At 38.7% G+C, this 24,842-nt stretch overlaps 1 protein-coding gene across 1 annotated transcript in view; it reads right to left on the bottom strand.

The window, feature by feature from the left end:
- Positions 1–24,842, bottom strand: part of LOC121853770 (hemolymph clottable protein-like) — a 58,415-nt gene that overhangs the window by 24,315 nt on the left and 9,258 nt on the right. Inside the window, exons 9-21 of the mRNA XM_042348125.1 lie at positions 24,582–24,695; positions 23,341–23,424; positions 20,965–21,143; positions 20,266–20,437; positions 16,194–16,400; positions 15,860–16,045; positions 13,559–13,764; positions 12,101–12,206; positions 8,692–8,805; positions 8,058–8,186; positions 6,774–6,870; positions 3,177–3,292; positions 1,624–1,718 (exon numbers count right to left, since the gene is read on the bottom strand). Of these exons, the coding sequence (XP_042204059.1) occupies positions 1,624–1,718; positions 3,177–3,292; positions 6,774–6,870; positions 8,058–8,186; positions 8,692–8,805; positions 12,101–12,206; positions 13,559–13,764; positions 15,860–16,045; positions 16,194–16,400; positions 20,266–20,437; positions 20,965–21,143; positions 23,341–23,424; positions 24,582–24,695 (1,805 nt within the window). The remainder of the gene's footprint in view (positions 1–1,623; positions 1,719–3,176; positions 3,293–6,773; positions 6,871–8,057; positions 8,187–8,691; positions 8,806–12,100; positions 12,207–13,558; positions 13,765–15,859; positions 16,046–16,193; positions 16,401–20,265; positions 20,438–20,964; positions 21,144–23,340; positions 23,425–24,581; positions 24,696–24,842) is intronic.

A 24,842-nucleotide genomic window follows, 5' to 3' on the forward strand; every position in this document is an offset into this window, starting at 1 on the left:
TTGCAAACTGTGTTCTGTGTTAATATTTAGCCAGTGCAGTTGGCGAAATGTCTGGTCTTTTTTTTTTTTAATATTCCTTGACACTGGGTCATAAAGTTCGTTAGCCTTGGGTATGGTTGTTATGTTGGTGACAGCTTCTACACCTTAAACAAATTCACGCCTGCGTGGCCCTATATAGGGCCGGCCATCCTCGAACAGGAAGAGCAAAGTTTAGGATTGCTTTTGGTGTGTCCGAGTGGCACGGTGGTAGCGTTCCCTGGTCACACACAAAAGATCATGGGTTCGAAACCTGGCGGGGTGAGGTTGTTATATTAGTGATTGGTGTAATATCTGCATCTGCAAAAATCTCTATCTTCATCAGCATCTACAGTAAAAGATGCGGATGTTTTTGATTTGTAGAGCTTAGGTTTTTATAATATTTATATAATACAAATGTGTTTTATATCACACAGACTAATATTTTTTTAACGTTCTCTCTGACAGAAAAGCACTTTCACTATTCACAGGAAGGGGTTACATCCAAAGGTGTACTGGGGCCGGCTCGATCCAGTTTGCTTGAACCGTTTGTTATATTTCATTGCATCACCAAACAGTTTATTCATTTTCTAACAAATACTTAGGAGTCAATGATATTTATTTTGAAATGATGCAAAAAAGAATTTAATTTCCTCACTGTTAACTACTGCAGTATATGTTACACAAATTAGAGCAAGTTTACACTGATGTATCACAGTATCATGTGGACACATAAAAAACATTGGATCTTAAGAATGGAGGCAACTGCAGCGGGGCTATTGGTCGATACTGGGCAGTGCCATTTACACCCAACCCCTATTGCTCATATATTCATCCAACCTATGTTTGAAGATATCCAGCGTATTCAAGTTAATGATGATATTTGGTAACTTGTTCCACTCGTCCACTACTCTATTTCAAAACCAATGTTTATCTATTTCGCGCCTAAATCTAAATTTGTTTAATTTAAAACCATTGTTCCTAGTTCCCTCCTGGTTGGATAGTTTGAGTACCTTTGTAATGTCACCTTTGTTTAGCCCTGACTTCTATTTATACACCTCTATCATGTCGCCACTCACTCTACGTCTCTCGAGGGAGTGCAAATTAAGATGCTTTAACCTGTCTCTGTATTCAATGGTCCAAATGCCCGGGATTAGTCTTGTCATTCTCCTCTGGATTCTTTCAAATGATTCTATATCCAGTCTGTAATACGGTGACCAGAATTGAACTGCGTAATCCAGGTGAGGTCTCACAAGCGCTAGATATAGTTTTAGGGTGACCTCGCTAGTCTTGTAACACACTCCTTCCTATAGCCTTCCTTTGTTCAATAATATTCTTTAAATAATTATTTATCCATTTAGGGTCATTGTTGTTTTCTTCTTTCCTTGTGGTTATCAGCATATTCCTAGATCACGCGCACCTACAGTGATTTACTTGCATATATATATATATATATATATATATATATATATATATATATATATATATATATATATATATATATATATATATATATATATATGTGTGTGTGTGGAAATTGAAAAGAGGAAGATGTTCACTCTTCCACGTGGACTACAAACTTTTGAAAACAAAGTTTGAGATACATACTCAAATATAAAGTTAATGCTGCCTTTAACTTTTCCTCGTTCTCCTTGGGCGCTGAAGCTGTCCTCTTGAAGCCAGAAGGCGTGCTGCTGAACATACTGTAAAAGAGAAAAATAAAAATATATCTACACTGGTACTGTATACACATCCTTGATGTATAGGGACGCTGATTGCTCCCTGCGACAATTAGGAAGTTTCGTCATTATTTGATGACCTTGTCGCTCTCTTTGATAGCTAGTTCTACCAAGAAACACAAAACAAATGCTTGTATCGATTTTCTCAGCGTGTAGTAGCAATTCTCGTATACACAAAATACTGCCCATAGAGGAGCGGCTTAGACACAAAGTAGTGCAAATGGTGACACGCACAAGGTTTTATCCTGAAGTTTCGTGTGATGGTACGGTACGAATAGAACACCTTATACACGAGTTGTTTTTTAAGATGACGACCATTTATATTCTAGATGGCTTCATTCCCTGTAGTGTATAACAAAACACTGTTTATGCATGCATTTTATGAACTCCTAATACCCTATTTGGGGTATTTTATTCTTAAGTACATTCCCTTGTTAATGTTTTTTTCAGTTTCAAACCGCTGGATGTCATTGAAATACCGATACGATAAAATTCATTCATTTAGGTAACTGTTAGGCACATGGTTTAAAAGTTAACTAGTTGTATTGCATATCACAGCCCTTTTAAAAAATTAAGTTTCTCACTAGTTTATGCATTCATTTTATTTAAAATTTTCTTCATCCATTTTTGTTGGTATACAACTCTCTTAATTAAACTAACAACTACTGTACAGCTACACAATTCTGCACAAGGAAAACTTCTGCAGTTTCCAGTTCAATAGAAGTTTATGTTCCTTCCTTTCAATAGTTTTTGACAAAAGCGGTAGCTGACGCGAATCTAATGACGCCCAGTTTGGCTTCCTCCCATTCCCAACATGACGGTTGATAACTACACACATTTGCTTAACGTATTACATGACCAGTTTGTTAAATTGGGAATTATTTGCTTCATTACTTAAACTTCTTCTACAATTCATGATAGTTTTATAGTTACAAAAGACTCAATAATGTTCAAATCCGAGTCTTAAACCTATTTATGGGTCTGAGGGATTGAGAAACACGATAAAACTTTTGTTCTTTATTCAACGATAGTCCAGGTCTGTCATACTCATGTTTTACCTTTGCCAAAAAATCCTGTAACTGCGTCGCTGTCATTAATAGTTTAGAAAATGGACTAGATTTTGCTCGTACAGACAACGATCTCGATATTCCGTGTACTGCAATCCAACAAAAGTCTTTCTCCAACCTCGCAGCCACACAGTAACCACAACTTTTCAACAGGTCATAAATTTATTATATTTAGCTGAAAAAAAAATGGGTAACCAAACATTTACCTGATGATAAAATGTATCAGCTCAGATTGACTCACGGGTAAAATAACTCCTGTTAAAGTTAAACGCGGCCACAAAATGTAAGGTGGGCAGATAATTACCTGATATATATAAACTAATAGCAGTACGAGCTAAGGCCACGAGGGACTTACCTGAACAAAGAAGGGCAGACCAAGGTCAGTGGGCAGCACCTCAGTGTAGTCCACATATCGCTGGATATGTGGCAAGTTGGTTTGGACAAAAATTCCGTTCAGAAGGGTGGGATTATCTGTAACATAGTGCTTATGGTTATAATGTAAACCAGGCATGGGCAGCATTACAATTTAGTCATTTTTCTACTGGCCAACCCACCAATATATATATAACCAATATCTATATATATATATATATATATATATATATATATATATATATATATATATATATATATATATATATATATATATATATATATATATATATATATATATGTGTGTGTGTGTGTGTGTGTAAGTAAATCACTGTAGGTGGCGTGATCCAAGTATATGCTGATAACCACAAGGAAACAAGAAAACACGAAGATCCCAAGCGCTTTCGTGGCATTTAAAAACTGTCGCTGTACTCAAGGTTCCTAATGCCCGGGATTAGTCTTGTCATTCTTCTCTGAATTCTTTCCAAGGATTTTATATCCATTCTGTACTACGGTGACCAGAATTGAACTGCGTAATCCAAGTGAGGTCTCACAAGCGCAAGATATAGTTTTAAGATGACCTCGCTAGTCTTGTACCTAACACTTCTTTGATTGAACCCAAGTTTAGCCTTGTTTCGAGCAAATACACATTGCTTACTTGGCTTAAGGGTCCTACTTATCATTACTCCTAAACATTTCTCGCAGTCGGATTTCTCAATAACATCGTTGTTCATCTGGTATCTGGTTACCCTGTCTACATCTCCTATACTGAGTACTGTACATTTGTCCACATTAAAGTTCATCTGCCATTTGTCAGACCATTTGAAAATTTTTTTTAGATCTTCCTGTAGTTTTGCGGAGTCATCATCAGATTTAATTACACACCCTATTTTAGTGTCCTCAGCAAATTTACTTATGTTGCTGTCTACGCCGATATCTATGTCGTTTATGTATATAATAAATAATAATGGTCCGAGTACTGAACCTTGGAAAACTCCACTAGTGACGTTACTCCAATGGGATTTGGTGCAGTTAATGCTCACTCGCTGTTTCCTGTCCTGTAACCACGCCCTAATCCATTTTCGAATATCTCCTTTAATGCCATGAGCCTCCACTTTTCTTATTAGCCTTTAGTTGGGGACTTTGTCGAAGGTTTTGCTAAAGTCGAGATATACCACATCATAATTGTGCCCCTCCTCCACTGATTCGAAAACAGATGAAAAGAATGTTAATAGATTAGTTAGACATGAACGCCTTCTTGTAAAGCCATGTTGGGAATCATTGATCAACTTGTGCTTCTTCAAGTGATTTTGAATAAACTTTGAAATGATTGCTTCCAGTAATTTGCCTACAATTGATGTTAGACTGATTGGTCGGTAGTTAGAGGACAGTGATCTATCTCCCTTCTTGAAAATCGGTATTACTTTCGCTATTCTCCAAGATTCTGGTATTAACCCGTTTTTAAGGACATGTTAAGCAAATTTGCTAAGGGCATATTAAGCTCTTCCTTACATTCCTTTAATACTCTGGCAAATATCTCATCGGGACCTGGTGACATATTAGGCTTTAGTTTGTCTATTGCCTACTAACATCGTTACTAGTCACTACTATCTCGCTTTATTTATTTTCTTCACTATCTCTGTATAGAGTCCGTGGTAAAAACTGTTGAAAAATATTTATTCAGATTATTGCTCATTTCTCCGTGGTTATCAGTTAGCTCGCCGGTGTCTGACTGTATTGATTCAATGTTTTCTCGTGTTTTGATTTGATACATTTGATAGAATCCCTTGGGGTTTGACTTCGCCTCCCTTGCTATCTTCAGTTCATTATTCCTCTTTGCTTTTCTTATCTCGGTCTTAATCCTTCTGGCCAATACCTTATAATAATCTCGGAGGTAGACTTCACCACGATTTATTCTCCTACCTATAACCTTCCCTTGTCCAATAATATTCTTTAAATAATTATTTATCCATTTAGGGTCATTGTTGTTTGATCTGAGTTTCCTGTATGGTATGTTCTGCCTTTTTGCATTAAGTAACTCATTATTTAAATTGTTGTGGAACTCGGCAACCTCAGATCTCGTTATCAGGTCATCCTCAACCGTCAGGTCTCCAGATAAGGTGAGGTCACCCTCTGTGGGTACATTGTGTGAGGTCACCTCATGTGAGGTCATGTAATTCACCCCCTTCTCTCAGCTGCCTCTTCAAACTTTCAAAGTTTGCCCTTCTGAAATCTGGGACATTAGTGGAATTTTCCTTGCTGCTGCCTTGAAATTCTAACTGGAATCTAATTTCTTTGTGATAACTGATAGCAAGTTCGTTCCCTACCTCGACATTACTAATGATGTTTTCTCTGTTTGACAGAAATAAATCGAGTTTATTATTACCCCAGGTGCATTCGGCTATCTATTGGCTTAGGAAACAGTCCTGTATTGTTTCAAGAAAATCATTTGATTTTGAGTTACCAGTAAGGTCAATCTAATATACTATAGGACTAGGCGTGTATCTGTCTGTCTGTCTGTTCTGGGCAGCCAAAACTTGGTGGAAAAATCGCAAAAAATTCGTAGAGTGTAAGAAACCTGGTCCCATGTCGATGGTTTCTTTAGGAAGTCTTTAATTAACCATTTTATTTACTATGGAAAACGATGCAAGTCTACAGACTTGGCACACCCTAATTAACCATGAAAGTCTTTGGACTTGGTGCACCCTCATTCGCTGTACTCTAGCCAAGCACGAGCGTTCAAAGTTTCACTGGGGACGAAGGTGCCAGCGATCACTTGTTTAATCTATTTGGCTAAAGTTAAAGTCGCCTACTATGCAGACTTTGCTATGTATGGAAGCCATGCGCATTTCATCCCAAATAAGTCACTCATCAGCTCTTTCAAGATTAGGAGGTCTGTATATTACTCCTGTGATTAATTTTTCCCTACCATCGATTAATTATATCCAAATTGTTTCTGTATTCCTCTCTGTTTTTATTTCTTTATTTATTTCACACTTCAGATTATCCGTGACATAGATTGCTACTCCGCTTCCTTTCCTAATCTACCTATCGGTATGGAATAATTTGTAACCCGCAATTTGGTATTCAACAGGTAACTCACGTGAGTCTAGGTTTATCCCTGTTTCGGTGAATGCTATTATATCGATTTTTTCGGTACATACCAACGCTCTGATTTCATCCATCTTGTTTCTCATACTTCTGCTGTTTGCGTAGTAGACATTTACGTTAGTCATGTTCTAATTCCTCTCTTTTTTGCGTTTAGGTTTTAACTCCTGACCTAATTTAGTTTTGTCATAATTCCCAGCACTATTTCCCTGTAACCTTTCACTTTGTTTACCCGCTCTCACTGCAGCCTCCTCAACCCCCGTGCTCATATCTTCTCCTAGCAGTTTAAAGACTTCGACATCTTTTGAAGGAAATATTACGGAAAAGACAAAGTACCAGCTGTGTAAATTATGTTAGGGAGCTTGAAGACCTTCAGTAGAAAGGGAAAGCTTGAGAGAGAAGATTATAAGAGCATACCTGGAAGGTCGATGATGAAAATTAATATGCTATAGAAAACGAATCAAATTCATACCAGCTGCAGCATGTGAAAGGAAGTGGACTCCTTCCTCCTGCCCCAGCCAATACTCCGCATTATTTTTCTGACCAAATAAATTGATCACAAGCTCCTCCTGTAAATAGTGATAAAAGAGAGATCATGAAGCAAAGTGGGTTCAGGCTTAAGCGAACATTCAGCGGAAACTTCATTTCATAATAATTCTGGAATGTTGTGATGGTTCCTGGGATTATTACTCAAATTATTAATTACTCTTATATTGTTATAGTTTAATATACCTGTTTTAACATAATGGTGAATGATATGGAGGGGTACTGATCTAATTTTAGTTGTAATACATATACTCAAACATGAGTTTGCATTTCCAAAATAGTTTTTTTATTACAATTAAATTATAATTTATCCAAATTGGTGTGTGATTTAATGTTATTTGATGGATTGATTAATATGAATATAGTATATCAGAGTTAGTAACTTAAAACTATATATAAAATAGATATACAAAAATTGTGACCAATTTCTAGGTAGCTCATCTGACTTTCTACTTCATTTACATACAATTGCAGGGTCTCAATTGTTTCTCGCACTTTGACAACGCAACATACATATATCGTTTCTCAGCATTAATATTTTTTTTATTTCGTAATTATTATTATTATTATTATTATTATTATTATTATTATTATTATTATCATTATTATTATTATTATTATTATTATTATTATTATTAATTATAATTATTATCATTATTATTATTATAATTATAATTATTATTATTATTATAATTATAATTATAATTATTATTATTATTATTATTATTATTATTATTATTATTATTATTATTATTATTATTATTATTATATTTTCACCCCCTAAGCCCTGATGTGGGTAACAAAAAATAATTTATAATGTATACCATGATGGTCAATGACCACTTCCCACTCAAAGTCTAATATGGCATTTGAAGAGCATAGAGACAAGTACATCATCTCGAGTTAGGCCAAACGTCCCGCAGTCCGGACAGATACGTCCAAATGAGAGCTGCCTCAGGGCGACCCCTTCGGTGGGTGAGGCTGACAACCCATGCTTGGATCTAGGACCTTGTGGGTGGTCATACCGGATGTCAACAGACAACGGCTAACATAACTTGCTGAATCTCGGAGCTTTTCCCCCAACTCACACACCCCGGCAAGGTGGTGTATTTGAGCGTTTCTCTGCACCTGTAGCTCTGTTGTTGCTCTGAAGTGATAAAAATTATAGTCAATCAATCTCAGGGTAGCATATACATCAATATCACTTTACCTTGAGCTCCTCATACATGTCACGGGCGATGGCTGCGATGTCTCTATCGTCCATTTTGTGGTTCATGAAGAGGAAATTGTCGAAGTTTATTCTGAAGGCGTGATCAAAGTGGAGTTGTCCAATATTTATCTGAAAATCATCATAAAGTTGGTAATGGTGGCAAGAAAAATAAAAATAAGAACTATAAAAAAATTTCCAGTAGAATACATATTCAGGAATTGTTGATATAATTTGTGTGCGTCATTACACACACACATTATATATATATATATATATATATATATATATATATATATATATATATATATATATATATATATATATATATATATATATATATATATAGTGATTTATATATATATATATATATATATATATATATATATATATATATATATATATATATATATATATATATATATATGTATATATATATATATATATATATTTTTCTGCATGTATACACACACAGGCATAGACAAACATTCAATCACACAGACGAAGATTATACACCACGCACAATAGGTATGGAGGTATGCACACCAACACAAATCCAAGCAGAAGCACAGAAATATATACATATTACTTGCAACATTTCTTATGGTGTATAAGTTAAGTAACCTCAAAAACTTACCATGAAAGTTTCTGAGAAGCCAAAGAAGGCATTCATCTTCAGGCGTAAAATAATCGCGGCAGGGAAGAGGTTCTCAGTATTGGCAAACCATCCAAGGGTAGCGAGAGTCTTTGCCTGTGATTAAACACATATTTTATCTCCTAATTCTATGGTAGACTCTTCGTATGTTATGTAATACCATGGTAGAGTCTTGGTATGTTATACATAATACAATAGTAAAGTCTTGGTGTTTTATACAAAACTAAGGTGGACTCTTAGTATGTCATATAATACTTTGGTAGAGCTTTGGTATGTTACATAATACCATGGTAGACTCTTGGTATGTTACATAATACCATGGTAGACTCTTGGTATGTTATATAATACTTTGGTAGATTCTTAGTATGTTATATAAAACTATGGTAGAGTCTTAGTCTTAGTATGTTATATAAAACTATGGTAGAGTCTTAGTCTTAGTATGTTATATAATTACTAAGGTAGAGAATTAGTATGTTATATAATACTATGGTAGAGTCTTAGCATTTTATATAATACAATAGTAGAGTCTTAGTATGCTATATAATACTATGGTAGAGTCAATAAATGTATGGCTGAATCTTTAGATCATTGATGCTGTTTGAATGTTTTGGAAGTTTTATTGGAATTACAGTCTTAGAAAGGTGATTTGATCAAAGATGTTACCACTGATAAGTTCTATATTTACCTAATGTTCGCTTGTTCTTGTAACCTGTACCTGAGTCTAGATATGTATCGGTACAAGTGGTCGTATCTGCCCCTGTATCTGTTGTTTATATTTATGAATTTGAAACCATTACAAAAATAAAATGCAAATAGGATCAAGATTCTCCAGATTTAGTATTTAATTTATTGCGTATCTGCAGGAGTGAGAACGTGACTGGTAAAGTGAGAGTATTACTGGTGATGTGAAAGCGTAGCTCATGATATGAGCCCACAACTGGTGATGTAAGAGCATAACTGGTGATTTAAAAGCATAACTGGTGATTTAAGAGCATAACTGGTGATGTGAGAGCGTAACTGGTAAAGTGAGAGTTTAACTGGTGATGTGAGAACTTAACTGGTAAAATAAGAGCATAATTGGTGATGTGAGAGCATGACTGGTAATGTGAGAGCGTAACTGGGGATGTGAGAGCGTAAAGGGTGATGTGAGAGCATACCTGGTGATGTGAGAGCGTAACTGGTGATGTGAGAGCGTAACTGGTGTTGTGAGAGCGTAACTGGTGATGTGAGAGCGTAATAGGCGATGGGAGAGCGTAACTGGTGATGTGAGAGCGTAACTGGTGATGTAAAAGCTTAACTGGTGCTGTGAAAGCATAACTGGTGATATGAGAGCATAACTGGTGATGTGAGAGCATAACTGATGACGTGAGAGCGTCACTGAAGAAGTGAGAGTGTAACTGGTTATGTGAGACCGCAACTGATAAAGTGAGAGTATAACTGGTGAAGTGAGAGCATCACTGATGATGTGAGAGCGTCACTGGTGAAGTGAGAGCATTATTGGTGATGTGAGAGAGTAACTGGTGATGTGAGAGCATAACTGATGATGTGAGATTATATCTGGTGATGTGAGAGCATAAATAATGATGTGAGACCATAATTGGTGATGTGAGAGCGTAACTGGTGATGTGAGAGCATAACTGATGATGTGAGAGCGTCACTGGTGAAGTGAGAGTATAACTGGTTATGTGAGAGCGCAACTGATAAAGTGAGATTATAACTGGTGATGTGAGAGCATAACTGCTACTATGAGAGCGTAACTTGTAATGTGAGAGCGTAACTGGTGTTCTGAGAGCATAACTAGTGATGTGACAGCGTAATTGGTGATGTGAGAGCATAACTGGTGATGTGAGAGCATAACTGGTGATGTGAGAGCATAACTGGTGATGTGAGAGCGTAACTGGAGATGTAAGAGCATAACTGGTGATATGAGAGCGAAATTGGTGATGTGAGAGCATAAATAGTGAAGTGAGAGTGTAACTGGTTATGTGAGAGCGTAACTAATAAAGTGAGAGTATAACAGGTTAAGTGAGAGCATCACTGATGGTGTGAGAGCGTAACTGGTGATGTGATAACGTAACTGGCGACGTGAGAGCTTAACTGGTGAGGTAACAGCGTAACTGGTGATGTGAGAGCATTACTGGTGATGTGAGAGCGTAACTGGTGATGTGAGAGCATAACTGGTGATTTAACAGCGTAACTAGTGATGTGAGAGCATAACTGGAGACGTGCAGGCGTCACTGGTGATGTGCATTACTGGTGATTTGGGAGCGTTACTGGTGATGTGACAGCATAAATGGTGACGTGAGAGAATAACTGGTGATGTGAGCGTATAACTGGTGATGTGAGAGCATAACTGATAAAGTGAAAGCATAACTGGTGATGTGTTGATCGTAACTGGCGATGTGTGAGCGTAACTGGTTATGTGAGAGCGTAACTGGTGATGTGAGAGCCATAACTGGTGTAGTGAGAGCGTAACTGGTGATGTGAGAGTATAACTGGTGATGTGAAAGCGTGACTATTGATGTGGGAGCATAACTGGTGATGTGAGAACGTAACTGGTGATGTGGGAGCATAACTGGTGATGTGAGAGCGTAACTGGTGATGTGAGAGCGTAATTGGTGATGTGAGAGCGTAACTGGTGATGTGAGAGCGTAACTGGTGATGTGAGAGTATAACTGGTGATGTGAGAGCGTAACTGGTAAAGTGAGAGTATAACTAATAGAGTGAGAGCATAACTGGTGATGTGAGAGCGTAACTAGTGATTTGAGAGTATAACTGGTGATGTGAGAGCGTAACTGGTGATTTGAGAGCGTAACTGGTGATGTGAGAGCATTACTGGTGATGTGACAGCATAACTGGTGATGTGAGAGCGTAACTGGTGATGTGTGAGCTTAAGTGGTGATGTGAGAGCTTAAGTGGTGAAGTCAGAGCATAACTAGTGATGTCAGAGCATAACTGTTGATGTTAGAGCATATCTGGAAATGTGAGAGCATAACTGGTGATGTTAGAGCATATCTGGTAATGTGAGAGCATAACTAGTGATGTGAAAGCGTAACTGGTGACGTGAGAGCAAACTGGTGATGTGAGAGCATAAATGGTGATATAAGGTAATTATTCATGGTAGAATGTATTCAGTTTAATAGTTTTTTCAATAAAAATAATGATGATTGTAACTGAAAGGAAAAGAATTGACGGTACAGAAAGCGTTCAGCGTACGAGAGGTGTTGAGGGTAGGGTAGGCACCAGATCAATGCCATTGACCTAGGGTAGGCGCTGAGAGTGCGAGAGACGTTGAGATTATGGGAAGCATTGAGGGTAGGGGGAGACGTTGGTGGTAGGAGAAACATTGAGAGGTAGAAGTTTAAGCGTAAGAAGTATAGGTGTATCTTACCTCACATTTGGCGAGGAAATTCGGGATGTAAAATAGGGAGGAATGAGATAGGGACGGTGTAGCAGGAGGCTTGGCCAGGTGGAGCACATGGGAAGCGATCTTAGACCTGTAAAGTAATGTACGTGTTTTTAAGGTGATATTATTTATTCTACAAATGGGAAGCGAATTAAAGTAATAAGTACTGAAAGGTACAACAGTAAATAAACGCGATGTTGTAAAAAAGTACACATATGAAGCAAAAAATCAATAAACTCCTTGACGTTTACTAGTAGATCAAAAGACTTACCAATATTTTATACTATGGCCCAAAGTTTATTTTTCAGTCTCTACTCTATCAATGGAGACCAATTATTTGCTAAAGTACAAATATCATAGACTATATTGAGCAAATCCATCATTATGCTGACAAAGCTACTACAATTGTTAATGGGGATTTATCCGTAACAGATTCTCTCTTCTGTAGTCAAAAGTGGTCAGATTTAGTACTTGGTCTCGTTTAGGGTTGAGATATTTGGGTATTTATCCTTGGTCAACTTTATATATATACTTGTGAACAATATTCATTCGACACTTTTAGCAATAATTGGCATCTACTTGAAGATCATATAGATATAGTCAAGGCATTTTCTAGTCCCACGGGGGCAAAACTGGCATAGAACAATTTTTTGCGGTTCTGTTTAAAGTTCAGTAATACTACCAACATGTGAAAAGTCAATGTAAGGGTAAATTTGGGAAAAAAATGCGTTTTTAATTTTAACTCCCGTTAGGTCAATCAGCCTCTGTTAAATGCATATTGTGGCCAGATTTCAGCTTCTGGTAAAACACATATTTCATTTCTCCTTACAATGTGATTAATGTTGGAACCTGAATAACCAGAAAAGTGAGTTTTGATAATATTCAGTACTATATAGTTCGAGAAAATTATATCAGGGAAAGAGTATTTACATATTAAATTAACCTTCAATGTGTTTTTTGTGAGGGGAAATTACTTTTTAAGGGCTATATATACATTCTATTGATTTAATTCTGGAAGCGGTTACCGAAGGCGCACGTTGACTGGGACGGCAAAAAAACATAAAATTTGACTAACTTCCTGGATCTTCCCAGAATTTTTCTTCTGCACTTTTTTTTTAATATCATGGCATTTTGGGCTTAAAAATCTCTAACTACTAAAGAGGATTGGGAATTTAACCACATCAATTCCTGATTTTTTTCATGCTGTTATTCTGGCATAAAGATGAGAAACATACAGCAGAATAAATGTCAGGTATGGCCAATTATCGAGATGTTTTTCAGTTTAACTGTACTGTACATATCAGCGACATTACTCTCATTTAATTTTCAATTCTAATGGTGAAAATATTTGGACTTATTACAAATATTGTTTCTAAGGAATGAGACAAGGATGAGAAAAGTGAGGACGAGTGGAAAGAGAAATTTACCCTCTGCAGTACTTACATAGGTTCATGACTATGAGCGAGGGAAGTGATGGTGGCAGAGATGAGGCTGGCCACTTGAGAGGAGGGCTCATACCAAGTAGAGAGGGCAACACGCTTCCACCACGTGGCACTTGGTTCCCAGAAGTGCATAGTGGTGAAGGCAACGCTACGAACTACTTGGTCCTCACCGATGTTCTCAAATACAGGCATCAATAATTGGAACACCTGAAGTGAGGTGAGAGGTTAATGTATATACAGGTGTCGAGTTTATTGGCGACAATTTATTGATGTTACAGAAAGAATATTTGTGGGACTTATAACATAGTCTGTATATTTAGCTTGGCCAGATTGTTTGTTACATAACTAATAACGAATATTCATCTTAGTACAGGAGGACGTTCGTGTCCTGAATTAAAAACTTGAATAAATATTAAAATAATGCTAGTTTTCCCTAAAAAGAAATAAAGGACAATCAGGGGATATTTTAAGATCTAAACAGAAAAGTTAAGTAGTTCGTGAGAGCAGTAGGCATGCTTGAAGGAGAGCAGGAGTCACTCTGTCTCTCGTTAGCGGCAGGCGGTGTCATCTTCCTCTGCAACGCTAGAACGCCCCACGTGGCCACAATACTTGTGGGCGATGTCAACCTTACTCACAAGCAAGCGTGGTTCAATTGTATACAGGGGAATCACAGTGGTTAATGGGTGGATTATTCCAAGTCTTAGTGGAGCTGACTTAGTGGTGACTGCTTGATGGGACCACGGCTGGGATTATCGCACGAGATTCACTGGGTCCCAGGCGGAAGTACGCTTCGATGTGGGCAACCTGTTTTATCCAGATCTCCCAGGATCAGACTGAAGTGTGCCACACACGCCCCTTAGGAAGCCGCTGAGATTGGCGTAAAGCCGCACACTACACTACACCATAGCTAAGGAGTGTATACAATGCATGGGGAATAATTGCATAAAATGAGGGAAACTAATACTCTTTTCTGACTAGGGTCAAGTACACCTGGTTGTATGATGATCTGACATAACTGGTCAGGATTACCTCTGCTGCTCTCCCTCTCATGTATAGTAAACGGGAGATAAACCTACCCCTGGATGCAGCATGAGTGAATGAAAATATTGATGGACTATGGGAGACAGGGATTCCCATGATGCTAGAGAGAAGAGTACTGTTCTTCTGTATGCCAGTTGAGTATCTGTGCTTATTCTTCTATTAGGTGCCTTCATCTCTCTTCAACTATGGGTGTATGTTGTTTGTTTAACCAAATCCTGGTGTTAGGTCGACGCCCCAAATGGTTGATCTTATACTCTGGACATGGGGGTGCTAAAGGATTGTCTTGGTGCTATGCTTGTGGTGTAATGTTACTGTAATGGTGTATTCTGGGCCAGTGTCATTGAACACGGCTACGGGTATGTTGGAGGAAACACGCATGACTTATGAACTCAGGAGTACAGTTTAAACAATCAGTTCGTAACCCGCCCCCCCCCCTAACAAGTCATTAGGGGTTCCTTGGTTTTCACCTAATTTTGGGTCTCATGTATGTGCATCCTCATTGGGCTCTGATGATATCGGGCCGTTATGACATTTGCTGATTCTTTTGTGGGATTTCAGACCACTATACTATTTTTATGAATATGTTCACTGAGGGGCTGCTGAGGTAAGGATCCATCAGAAGTTGTGTTTTTAACGGAAGGAGAGTGGGCTTAAGCAGAGGGAGGCGCGACCCTTGACCTCAGCAACTCCTGAGCTGGTGAGGTTATATCACCCATTTTGTTGTGATGCACGATGCATACAGGGACGTGCACGAGTCTTGGGTAATAATTGGGTCGTTGTGAGCTCACATTAGGACCAGTGTCATATTTTCCTACACTGATAATATTTGTGTCTAGTGGTGAGGGATCAATCCAAATGAACTATTGTCCTGTGCAATTAATAGTTTTCTAGTGCTGTAAGGATGGTACTGATGATTAATATAAGTGTCATATCATTACCTGAGCGTCTCTTTAAGCCCAGTCTCAGGAACTCCAATCCCGGTCACGGTAAATACTAAAAGTACTATATTAATTTAATTCGTGCCGATTCGGTATTCTGAGGGGGCCCTTCCTTTGCATTACCATCCATTAATGAACCCCGATAAGAATTCCGATCAGTGATTTACTTGCATATATATATATATATATATATATATATATATATATATATATATATATATATATATATATATATATATATATATATATATATATATATATATATATATATATATATATATATATATATATCCTATTAGTACATGAAAAATATATAATCTTACCGTACTACGAACAGCTTCAGGCAGATGATTGGGGGTCAGACTCAGGATGGCGTTTATTCTCAGTGAGATGTGTGTGTCTCTGTCACCAAGAACGATGTGCTTGATGACGTCCACGGCTTGAGGAGTACCAAGGTTGTCGAGGGCTTTAAGGTACACCAGCCTCATCCAAGTGGGCGAGTCTTCATCCTGGGGAGTACCAAGATTATTGTCTCTCTTTTCTCTGTGGCTTTCTCTCATTCATTATCTCTTATTAAATTATTTGTCTTTCTCCGCCTTTCTCTCTTTTGCAGTGTGTCTCTTATTCTCTACCACTATCTCTCTCTTTCTCTCTTACCTGTACACCTTGCACAAGAGTCGGGAAGAAGCCATTAATAATGAGGTCGTGGGAGCAGGTGTGCTGTGGGTCACAGGTGTTTTCGCTAAACTGCTCCCACTTGCTAGGGCTAAGACACAGATCATGAGCCAATGTAGCAAAGTTCAACAGCGCAAACGGCTTAACGTATTTATCAGAAGTTTCCCAAGACAGGCTCTTTACTAAATTCTGAAATTACAAGAAAATAGCATTATAAACTCTCTCCCTTTACCTAATCCTTGTTTTACCGATATATAATAATAAAATACCATGAATCCTATATACTTGGGGGCGTTTGCTTCTAGTTGTACGATTGCCATTGGCTACAAAAAAGGGGAAAGAGGGGAGATGTCCGTTAGTCAGAGGTACGATAACAATTCCCCCACCGGCCTGGTGGGAGACGGCCCCCTCCTAAAAGTGAAAAGTAAGTGTGTAAAATTAAGTTGATTGTGTAGTTGTCTAGTTGATGCAATGTAGATGATAGTGTAGACTGTAGAGGATGTAGTGTACAGCAGATAAATGTGTAGTGCATGCGGTGTAGATAATTGTGTAGTTGATGTTGTGTTGATAATAGTGAAGTGGATGTAGTGTAAAGTAGAAGTTGTAGTGTAAAGTAGAAGATGTAGTATAGATGGTAGTATAATCACTGACATAAGCTATGAGCATCCTCTTAAAAGCAAACCAGGCGCCCCAGTTAGCATCTTCAAATGTTGTCTTGATATGTTCCTTTTCTTTTAAGTATGAAAAATATATAAATGTGTCTCTAACAGTGTTTGAAATGTTTTTATTTATTATTGTGAATACCAAATTTAACTTTTCTGTTAACTTTCAGAAAATATAAATCTCTATTTTTCATCAGAATATGAAATAAGCGTAAAATATCCTTTCTTAATCAATGTTCCTTTATATTTCCTCTCACAAATAATAACCACGTTACTAACCATACAATTTAATACTATACCTACTACTACTTTGCTGTCACTCGGAATCGAGTAGGACGATCATCCAGCTATGATACAATGATATGAGTTATTAAGGATGTCACCTAGGTTGGTGAGTTTTAAGGTGACTAAAGAGGCCGATACGGGACCGGCAGATTCGATCATAGATGTTGCACATGTGGATGGCTCCATCTAGTGCGGGAGGGGCAGCGACAGCGTCTTTCCGGCGCTGGTGCTTGTCTGCCTCGGTTTGCAGTCGGGCTAATTCGAAAGTATTAACACCTTGTGTGGTGCTCTTCCAAAGCGTTAAGGTGTGGAGTGATCGTCTCCCAGGTGAGGGGGTCGATTTGGCACTTTTTCAGGTTTGTCTTAAGACTATCCTTATACCTTCTCAGTTGCCAGCCAGCATTACGTTTACCATTCGTTAGATGACTATCAAGTAGCTACTTTAGCAGTCAACTGTCGTCCATGCGGGTAACATGGCCAGTCCAGCGTAGTTGTTCATGGATAATGGTAGCCTCGATGCTCCTACAGTTGGTGTCAGCGGGAATAGTGGCAGTCGTTCTCTTGTCTTCCCAGCGAACTCGGAGGATAGAACGTAGACTACGTTGATGAAACTTTTAAAGTGGCTTGAGGTGCCTCCTGTATATATTCTATGTTTCGCAGCCATATAGTAGGGTGGGAGGATCACTGCTCGATATACAGTACGTGCAACTTTGAAGATAATTTCAGCTCCCTACAGCTGAAGACACGGGTAAGGAGTCTGCTAAAGGCTTGAGATGCACATCTGATCCAATGCTGAAGCTCTTCGTCGATGTGTGAGGCGGTGGATAGGTGGGAGCCGAGATACTGAAAGTGGGTAACATTAGAGAGGGTAGTACCATTAAGCTGGATGGATGGTGGAGGTGTGTCTGAATCAGGGGCAGGCTGAAAGAGAATCTAAGTGTGTATAAGCATCTGCATAGGTGTTCAGGATCTCCTGTAGGTTGCGTTCAGAGTAAGCGACAAAGGTTAAGTTGTCTGCACACTGAAATTCAGTAATGGAAACTGCCGACACCTTTGTTCCTGCCCGGAGTCGTCTTATTTTGAAAAGAACCTTCATCCGGTACTCCATGTCCACCCCGACGGCTAAATTGGCACGAGCACGAGTAAGGAAAACAGCCAAGAAAATAAAAAAGAGGGTTGGAGCCAGTACATATCCTTGTTTTACCCCCGTTTGGATGGGGAAGAACTCAGACTGGGTGCCATTGTGCAGGACACTGCCGTTCATGCCATCGTGGAGTTGCCTCACAATGGCGATGAATTTTGGTGGGCAGCCAAACCGGCTGAGGGTTCGCCAGAGGGCTTCCTTGTTGACCGATTCGAAGGCCTTGGTTAGGTCGATGAAGGCCATGTACAGGTCACAACGCTATTCTCTACATTTTTCCCGTATCTGACTGGCAGGAAAGATCATGTCAGTGGTGCCACGTGATGGTCTAAAGCCATATTGACATTCTAGGAGGAAATTTTCCTCCTCAGGAAGAAGTCTGTTCAGGAGGACTCGGGCGATAATCTTGCCAGCTACGAACAGCAGCGAGATCCCGCGGTAGTTGCCACAGTCTGACCGGTCTCCCTTGTTCTTATAAATATTGGTAATGGAGGCGTCTTTAAGAACTCTGGGGATTTCTTCCTTTTCCCATATATTCTCCAGGGGAGAGTGGGGACGGCTAGTAAGCAGAGGTCCTCCTATTTTATACACATCGGCTGGGATTCCATCAGGCCCTGAAGCTTTGTTATTTTTCATCTGTTTGATGGCAGTAGCTACCTCATCCAGGGATGGAGGATAGCTGAGATGGGTCAGCTCTGGATGCTGAGGGACCTGCTGGGTAGTCAGGACATCCACACCGGTGTTTTGGTTGAGCAGCGAATGGTAGTGCTCTCTCCACCGCTTATGGAGGCCTTCTTCATTTTTAATTAAGGAGTTACCGTAGGATGAGCAGAGGGGGGCTGTGCCATGAGCGATTGGTCCACAAAATAATTTAGTGGGATTGAAAAATTTGCGCATCATGTATTGATCTGGAAGTTTTTGCATTTCACATGCTTTATTTTTAAAGCAGTCGTTCTTTAGTTTGCGGAGTTCGCGCTGGGCCGCCACTTTCTTCTTGCAGAAGGTATCAGCTTTGATCCTAGACTGAGGGTTGTTCTTCCAGTCAGTTAAAGCAGCACATTTATCATCGACAAGTACATTGATTTCCGAGTCATTTTCATAAAACCAGACCTGTTGTATTTTTTCGACCTAGCCGAGGGTCACTCTGCAGGTTTTTGTCATGGCAGTGTCGAGAATACTCCATTTGGGACTGGGATTTGGGTTATTTGTTGTTGGGTAGCTTATCAGCCCATGTTCGAGCTGCTCTCTGAAAGCATGTGCTACCCCTGGATCCTCCAGACGCTTAGTGTTAAAATCTCTTTTGAGGGCTTGTTGCCTTCGCCGTTTTGGGGCGACGTGAAGTGAGAGCTTGGCTCTGACAAACCGATGATCAGTGTCACAGAGGTCTGAGCCACACATTGCTCGGGTGATAAGGCCATCTCGGTGATCTCTTTCTCTGATAATTATGTAGTCAATGAGATGCCAGTGTCGGCCTGCCTAAACAAGGTATTGTGATAGTGAGGTTGTGTACAGCACACTTGCTGAGGGGGAGTAGGCCGTTGGGATTACACTTGCCTGGTCCATTTCTCCCTATGATTCCCTACCAAACGTCAGCATCTCTACCAACTCTGGCATTGAAGTCACCAAGGAGCACAACCTTATCTTCTCTGGGGATAGAGGTTAGCACTCTGTCAAGGTCGGCATAAAAGGCCTCCTTGATGTTACTGTCTGCATCCAGTGTTGGGGCGTATGCATCGATGAAAAATGCATGCCGTGAGTGATTCAGTGGGACTCTGAGCGTCATGAGGCGGTCATTGATCCCAACAGGCAATTCAGTTAGCCTGTGTAGGATGCGTTGGCGGATGGCAAAGCCAATTCTATACCATACAATACAATACCATATCCTATCATATAATACCATGCAATACAATACCATATAATTTCATAGCATGCTATACAATACAGTAATATAAAACAAAGAACTAACCATGACATCTGGAATAAGCAAGGGATTTTTCATACTCTTGTGAATAGTCTCAAAGAAGTTGAGTACAATGATATTATAATCTTCTCTGAAGGTCGGGTCGTTCATCTTGTCTAGCAGGTAGCTCAGGGAGGGCAGTGTCCCTGCATTGATTAACAGCTCGTAGAAGATCACTCTGCAAATAAAAAAGGTTGTGTCGTTTGATTTGTTACGAAGGTACACTGCCAAAAAAGTTTCGGCCCTCCCTGGCCATGATAAAAAAAAAATCAGTGTACATCATTACGGAACATTTATCTTGTACAAAAAGAAAGTAAGGGTATATAGATGATTGTTCTTTTTCGTCTGTACGTTTGCTTGGTCGGATTAGTTACAATAGATAGCACAAAGATAGTGGAACCATAAAATATCTAATCCATGTTATAGTGAGAGACTTGACAGTTAAAATATCAAGGACTGAGACTAATTTGGTTAAAAGCCGGTGTGAAAAGGCATTGCAATAGGTCAGTAGTGGTTAACAATATTTTTCAACAAGGAGATAAATATGTGAAGAAGACATATAATGGTGTTGTCACTATGATAACGAGAGAGGCAAAAATAAAAACAGACAGATATGAAAAGACAAAGACCAAAGATTGAGAGATATTGAGTCATAATTATATAGATAGGTAGAGGGTGGGAGTGAAAGGTCAGTCGGCTCCTTACATTTTCTTTAATTGGAATTCATCTTCAGGGATATGGTTAAAGACGTCGTGTATCTCTGTTCTACTGAGCGTTGTCACATACGCTACCAGGGCGCTGACCTCCTTCACCAAGTGGTTCCTGCTGTAAGGGCTCGTCGTCAACCGAGTTGCCAGGGTTACCAGACCTCTCGAGATATTGGTCTGAGAAGGAAAGTACAACGGTTCTCAATGGTGCACAACCAATAACGATAAGTCCACACACACACACGCACACACACACATATATATATATATATATATATATATATATATATATATATATATATATATATATATATATATATATATATATATATACACAACCCAATGAACCTAAGTACTTTGTTAGCCTTGTTTCGAACAAACACACAGTCGGATTTCTCTATAATAACGTTGTTCTTCTGATATCTGGTTTCTCTGTTTACATCTCCTACAATAATTAAAGAAGGAATGTAATAGCTTGTAACACCTTTGAAAATTATTTTACATATATTTCCTCACAACGAATCAAATAGCCTTAGGATAGTGTAAAGCAAACCCGAGAAACTATATAGGTTTGTTAGTCTCACGAGTATAATATGTAAATTAATGGAGGCACTCGTGAGAGAAAAAGTAATGAATCACATGAATTGTTTCAAAGGATTCATTAACAAGCAGTTTGGGTTTATCGGGGAGATATGCAGTTTCAAGAGTATTAAACGAGTGGAAAGAAAGGCTAGATGACATTCAGGCAGTGCATTCTATATAGCATTTCACACAAGGGTGCTTGAGTAGCTAAAAAGCTACAGCTATAATGGTGACATATATGTTGAATGGATAAGCTCATTTATCAGTAACAGAAAATAAAGTTATAGTGAAAGGCTGGCACCAGAATGAAGTGAAGTCATCAGATGAGTGTCACGGGGCTCGGTAATCAAACCACTGCTATTTGTGTTATATATATATATATGACGTCCTGATGTAATAAAAAATGAAGCTGATATACAGATGATTATTGAAGATTAAGTAATGAACACTGCATAAAGTTACAAGAAGACATAAATGAAATGAGATGTTATTCAGGATAATGGTTGCTATAAATCCACCCTCAAAAGTGTACTTATATATGAGAACAAGCTGCCAGACCACGTTAAGTAATTATGAATATAATATACCAGTTTCTTAAGATTTACTGATCATTTGGGAGAAAAGATAAATAAGACATACCGAATTGAGGGGTACGTGAGGAGGTCATTCGCAAGTCTGGAAATATCTAAGACTATATAATTATGCGACACGCGTAAGACCTCATCCAGGGCCGGATTAAGCCTTGCCAGGGCTGGGGACAATGAATATTTTCGGGCCGGATTCAACATGAATGCCACTCCGGAGTACAGGTTGTCCGAAGTTGAGTAAAGAATTTCTCGTCTCTCTGGCCTATTTAAAATTCACCCTCACAGACATACACTGTCACAGCAGCATCACACACCCTCACAGACATACACTGTCACAGCAGCATCACACACCCTCACAGACATACACTGTCACAGCAGCATCACACACCCTCACAGACATACACTGTCACAGCAGCATCACACACCAATACAGGCATACACCGTCATAGCAGCATCACACACCATCACAGGCATTCACCGTCACAGCAGCATCACATACCATCACAGGCATTCACCGTCACAGCAGCATCACACACCATCACAGGCATTCACCGTCACAGCAGCATCACACACCATCACAGGCATGCACCGTCACAGCAGCATCACACACATTCACAGACATACACCGTCACAGCAGCCTCACACACCCTCACACTGTATCCAGACTGTTATTTTCATTTGTAAAAAGAGGAGGTGAAAAAAATATATATTATCCACTCGATATTTTGGGGCCGGTCAAGATCTGAGGCCTGGGACAAATGCCTCATTTGCTCCCGCTGTAATTCGCACCTGACCTCATCTGGAATACACGAACCAAGTTTGGGCATCATTTTTTTATCAAAGAAGTCGCGGTTCAAGACGTCTAGTGAAGGGCGAGCTTCTTCCCTCCTTGAGGAACTTGAGCTATAAAGAGAGACTAAAGAAACTAAACTTACTGCATCTTTACTTTTTATAGACAGGTAAGATCAAGTTAGCTTAGGGTATAATGAAGAAACACATAAAAGCTATCACTATTTCACTATTATCCCTGAATATAATCAGAAAGAGCGATGTAATGAAATAGATTAAAGGATTCATCATTAATATTAGCTTAAAAATTCTGGGTTGCTGTCAAGAAACATGTCTTAGACACCAAGAGAAAGAAGTGTAGTGTCATGTGAGGACTGTGTGAGAGGGACTAAGGGCGGAGGTGGTAAACAACTCACCTTGATCTCGGTAATCAGTTGACTGGTGATTGGGACGCCTGTGGCGGCATGCTCCAGGTTGGGACGAGTCTCGCCTCTCCTCTCCTGCCACCACAACCAATACCATTAGTTAATACACGAAGAACACACACACACACACACACACACACACACACACACACACACAGGCACAGGCACACATTACATATATAGCATAGTCTACCTGTGTTTGTGTGTTTGATTGTTTGTACTGTATGTTCACGATCTCTGGCTGTAGGTTTGAAGATAGCTGAAATTTGGCAAGGAAATGGTCATATCCCCAGAAGTGACCTGAAAGTTAAATTTTTGAGTTGATAGTGTAGTTACTGTTGTGTAGATGATAGCTACCACTCAAATACCAAACATAGGCAACCCCGGCTTCCTCAGATAGTACACGTCTAAATAAACAAAAGCACATAATCTATAAACATATTCATACACAAACATATACATTAATATGCAAGAATACATATTAGCACATACATGCGTAAACACAAACAAAAGCATGTATATGTGTACAATGAAAGACAAAAGTCGTGTCGCGGTTATGTCCGAAGATAAAATATAACTCTTAAAACATTATGAGATCCTTACCACAAGGCAGAGCGCACCAAAAGTTTTAGCTTTTCGGCATATGTTTTCACCAAATTTCACGACACGACTTTTGTCTTCCTGTAGTACGCACAAAGACACACAGGTAATCAGATATAGTATGGTCATTTACACACATCCTTCAAGCACGAATAGCCATATAAATTTCAGTTTTATTACATGCTTTGATAAACAATGTTTGCATATTTATATCCACTAGAATAAATAAAATTATTAGAACTTAAATTCTTTGGTAAATATCAATGACTAATTGCAGCAATTAATTTCATATAAAGCAAACCACTCCTTCCTGCAAAAAATATGGCCGTCATAACTGATATAATGTTTCAGCAAGTAACGTCTTTAAGTGTGTACTCTGACATACACCAAACTTTACTATTGATCAGTATGGTATGAGGAATTAATTATCAATCTAAACAAGAGACATCAGTCACATAATTTTAAAGTTATATATATTTTTTCGGACAGGATAATTTTGCATTTATTCTTGAAACGGAATTTATATTATTGTTTTTTTGTAGAATACAATAAGAAATCACATGTTTATATTTGCATGTGCAAAGTTTTTTAATTTTCTATTTTAAGCAGACTAAAGACTGAGTATACTGTACCTCCGGGTCAGTCAACAGGTGGTCCACCTGGTAGTGCCAAGACCTGTACTGGTGAGGCTCGTAGTCAAGGCCCAACTCTGCTCTCAAGGTCCTCACTGCTCGCAGCTCCAGCGTCTGAAGCACACAACACCTGTTAGTCTAATTTGTCTTGTGTTACACACACACACACACACACACATATATATATATATATATATATATATATATATATATATATATATATATATATATATATATATATATATATATATATATATATAT

The sequence above is a fragment of the Homarus americanus genome, unplaced genomic scaffold (genome assembly GCF_018991925.1).
Source record: "Homarus americanus isolate GMGI-L3 unplaced genomic scaffold, GMGI_Hamer_2.0 scaffold18703, whole genome shotgun sequence".
NCBI classification, from domain to species: Eukaryota; Metazoa; Arthropoda; class Malacostraca; order Decapoda; family Nephropidae; genus Homarus; species Homarus americanus.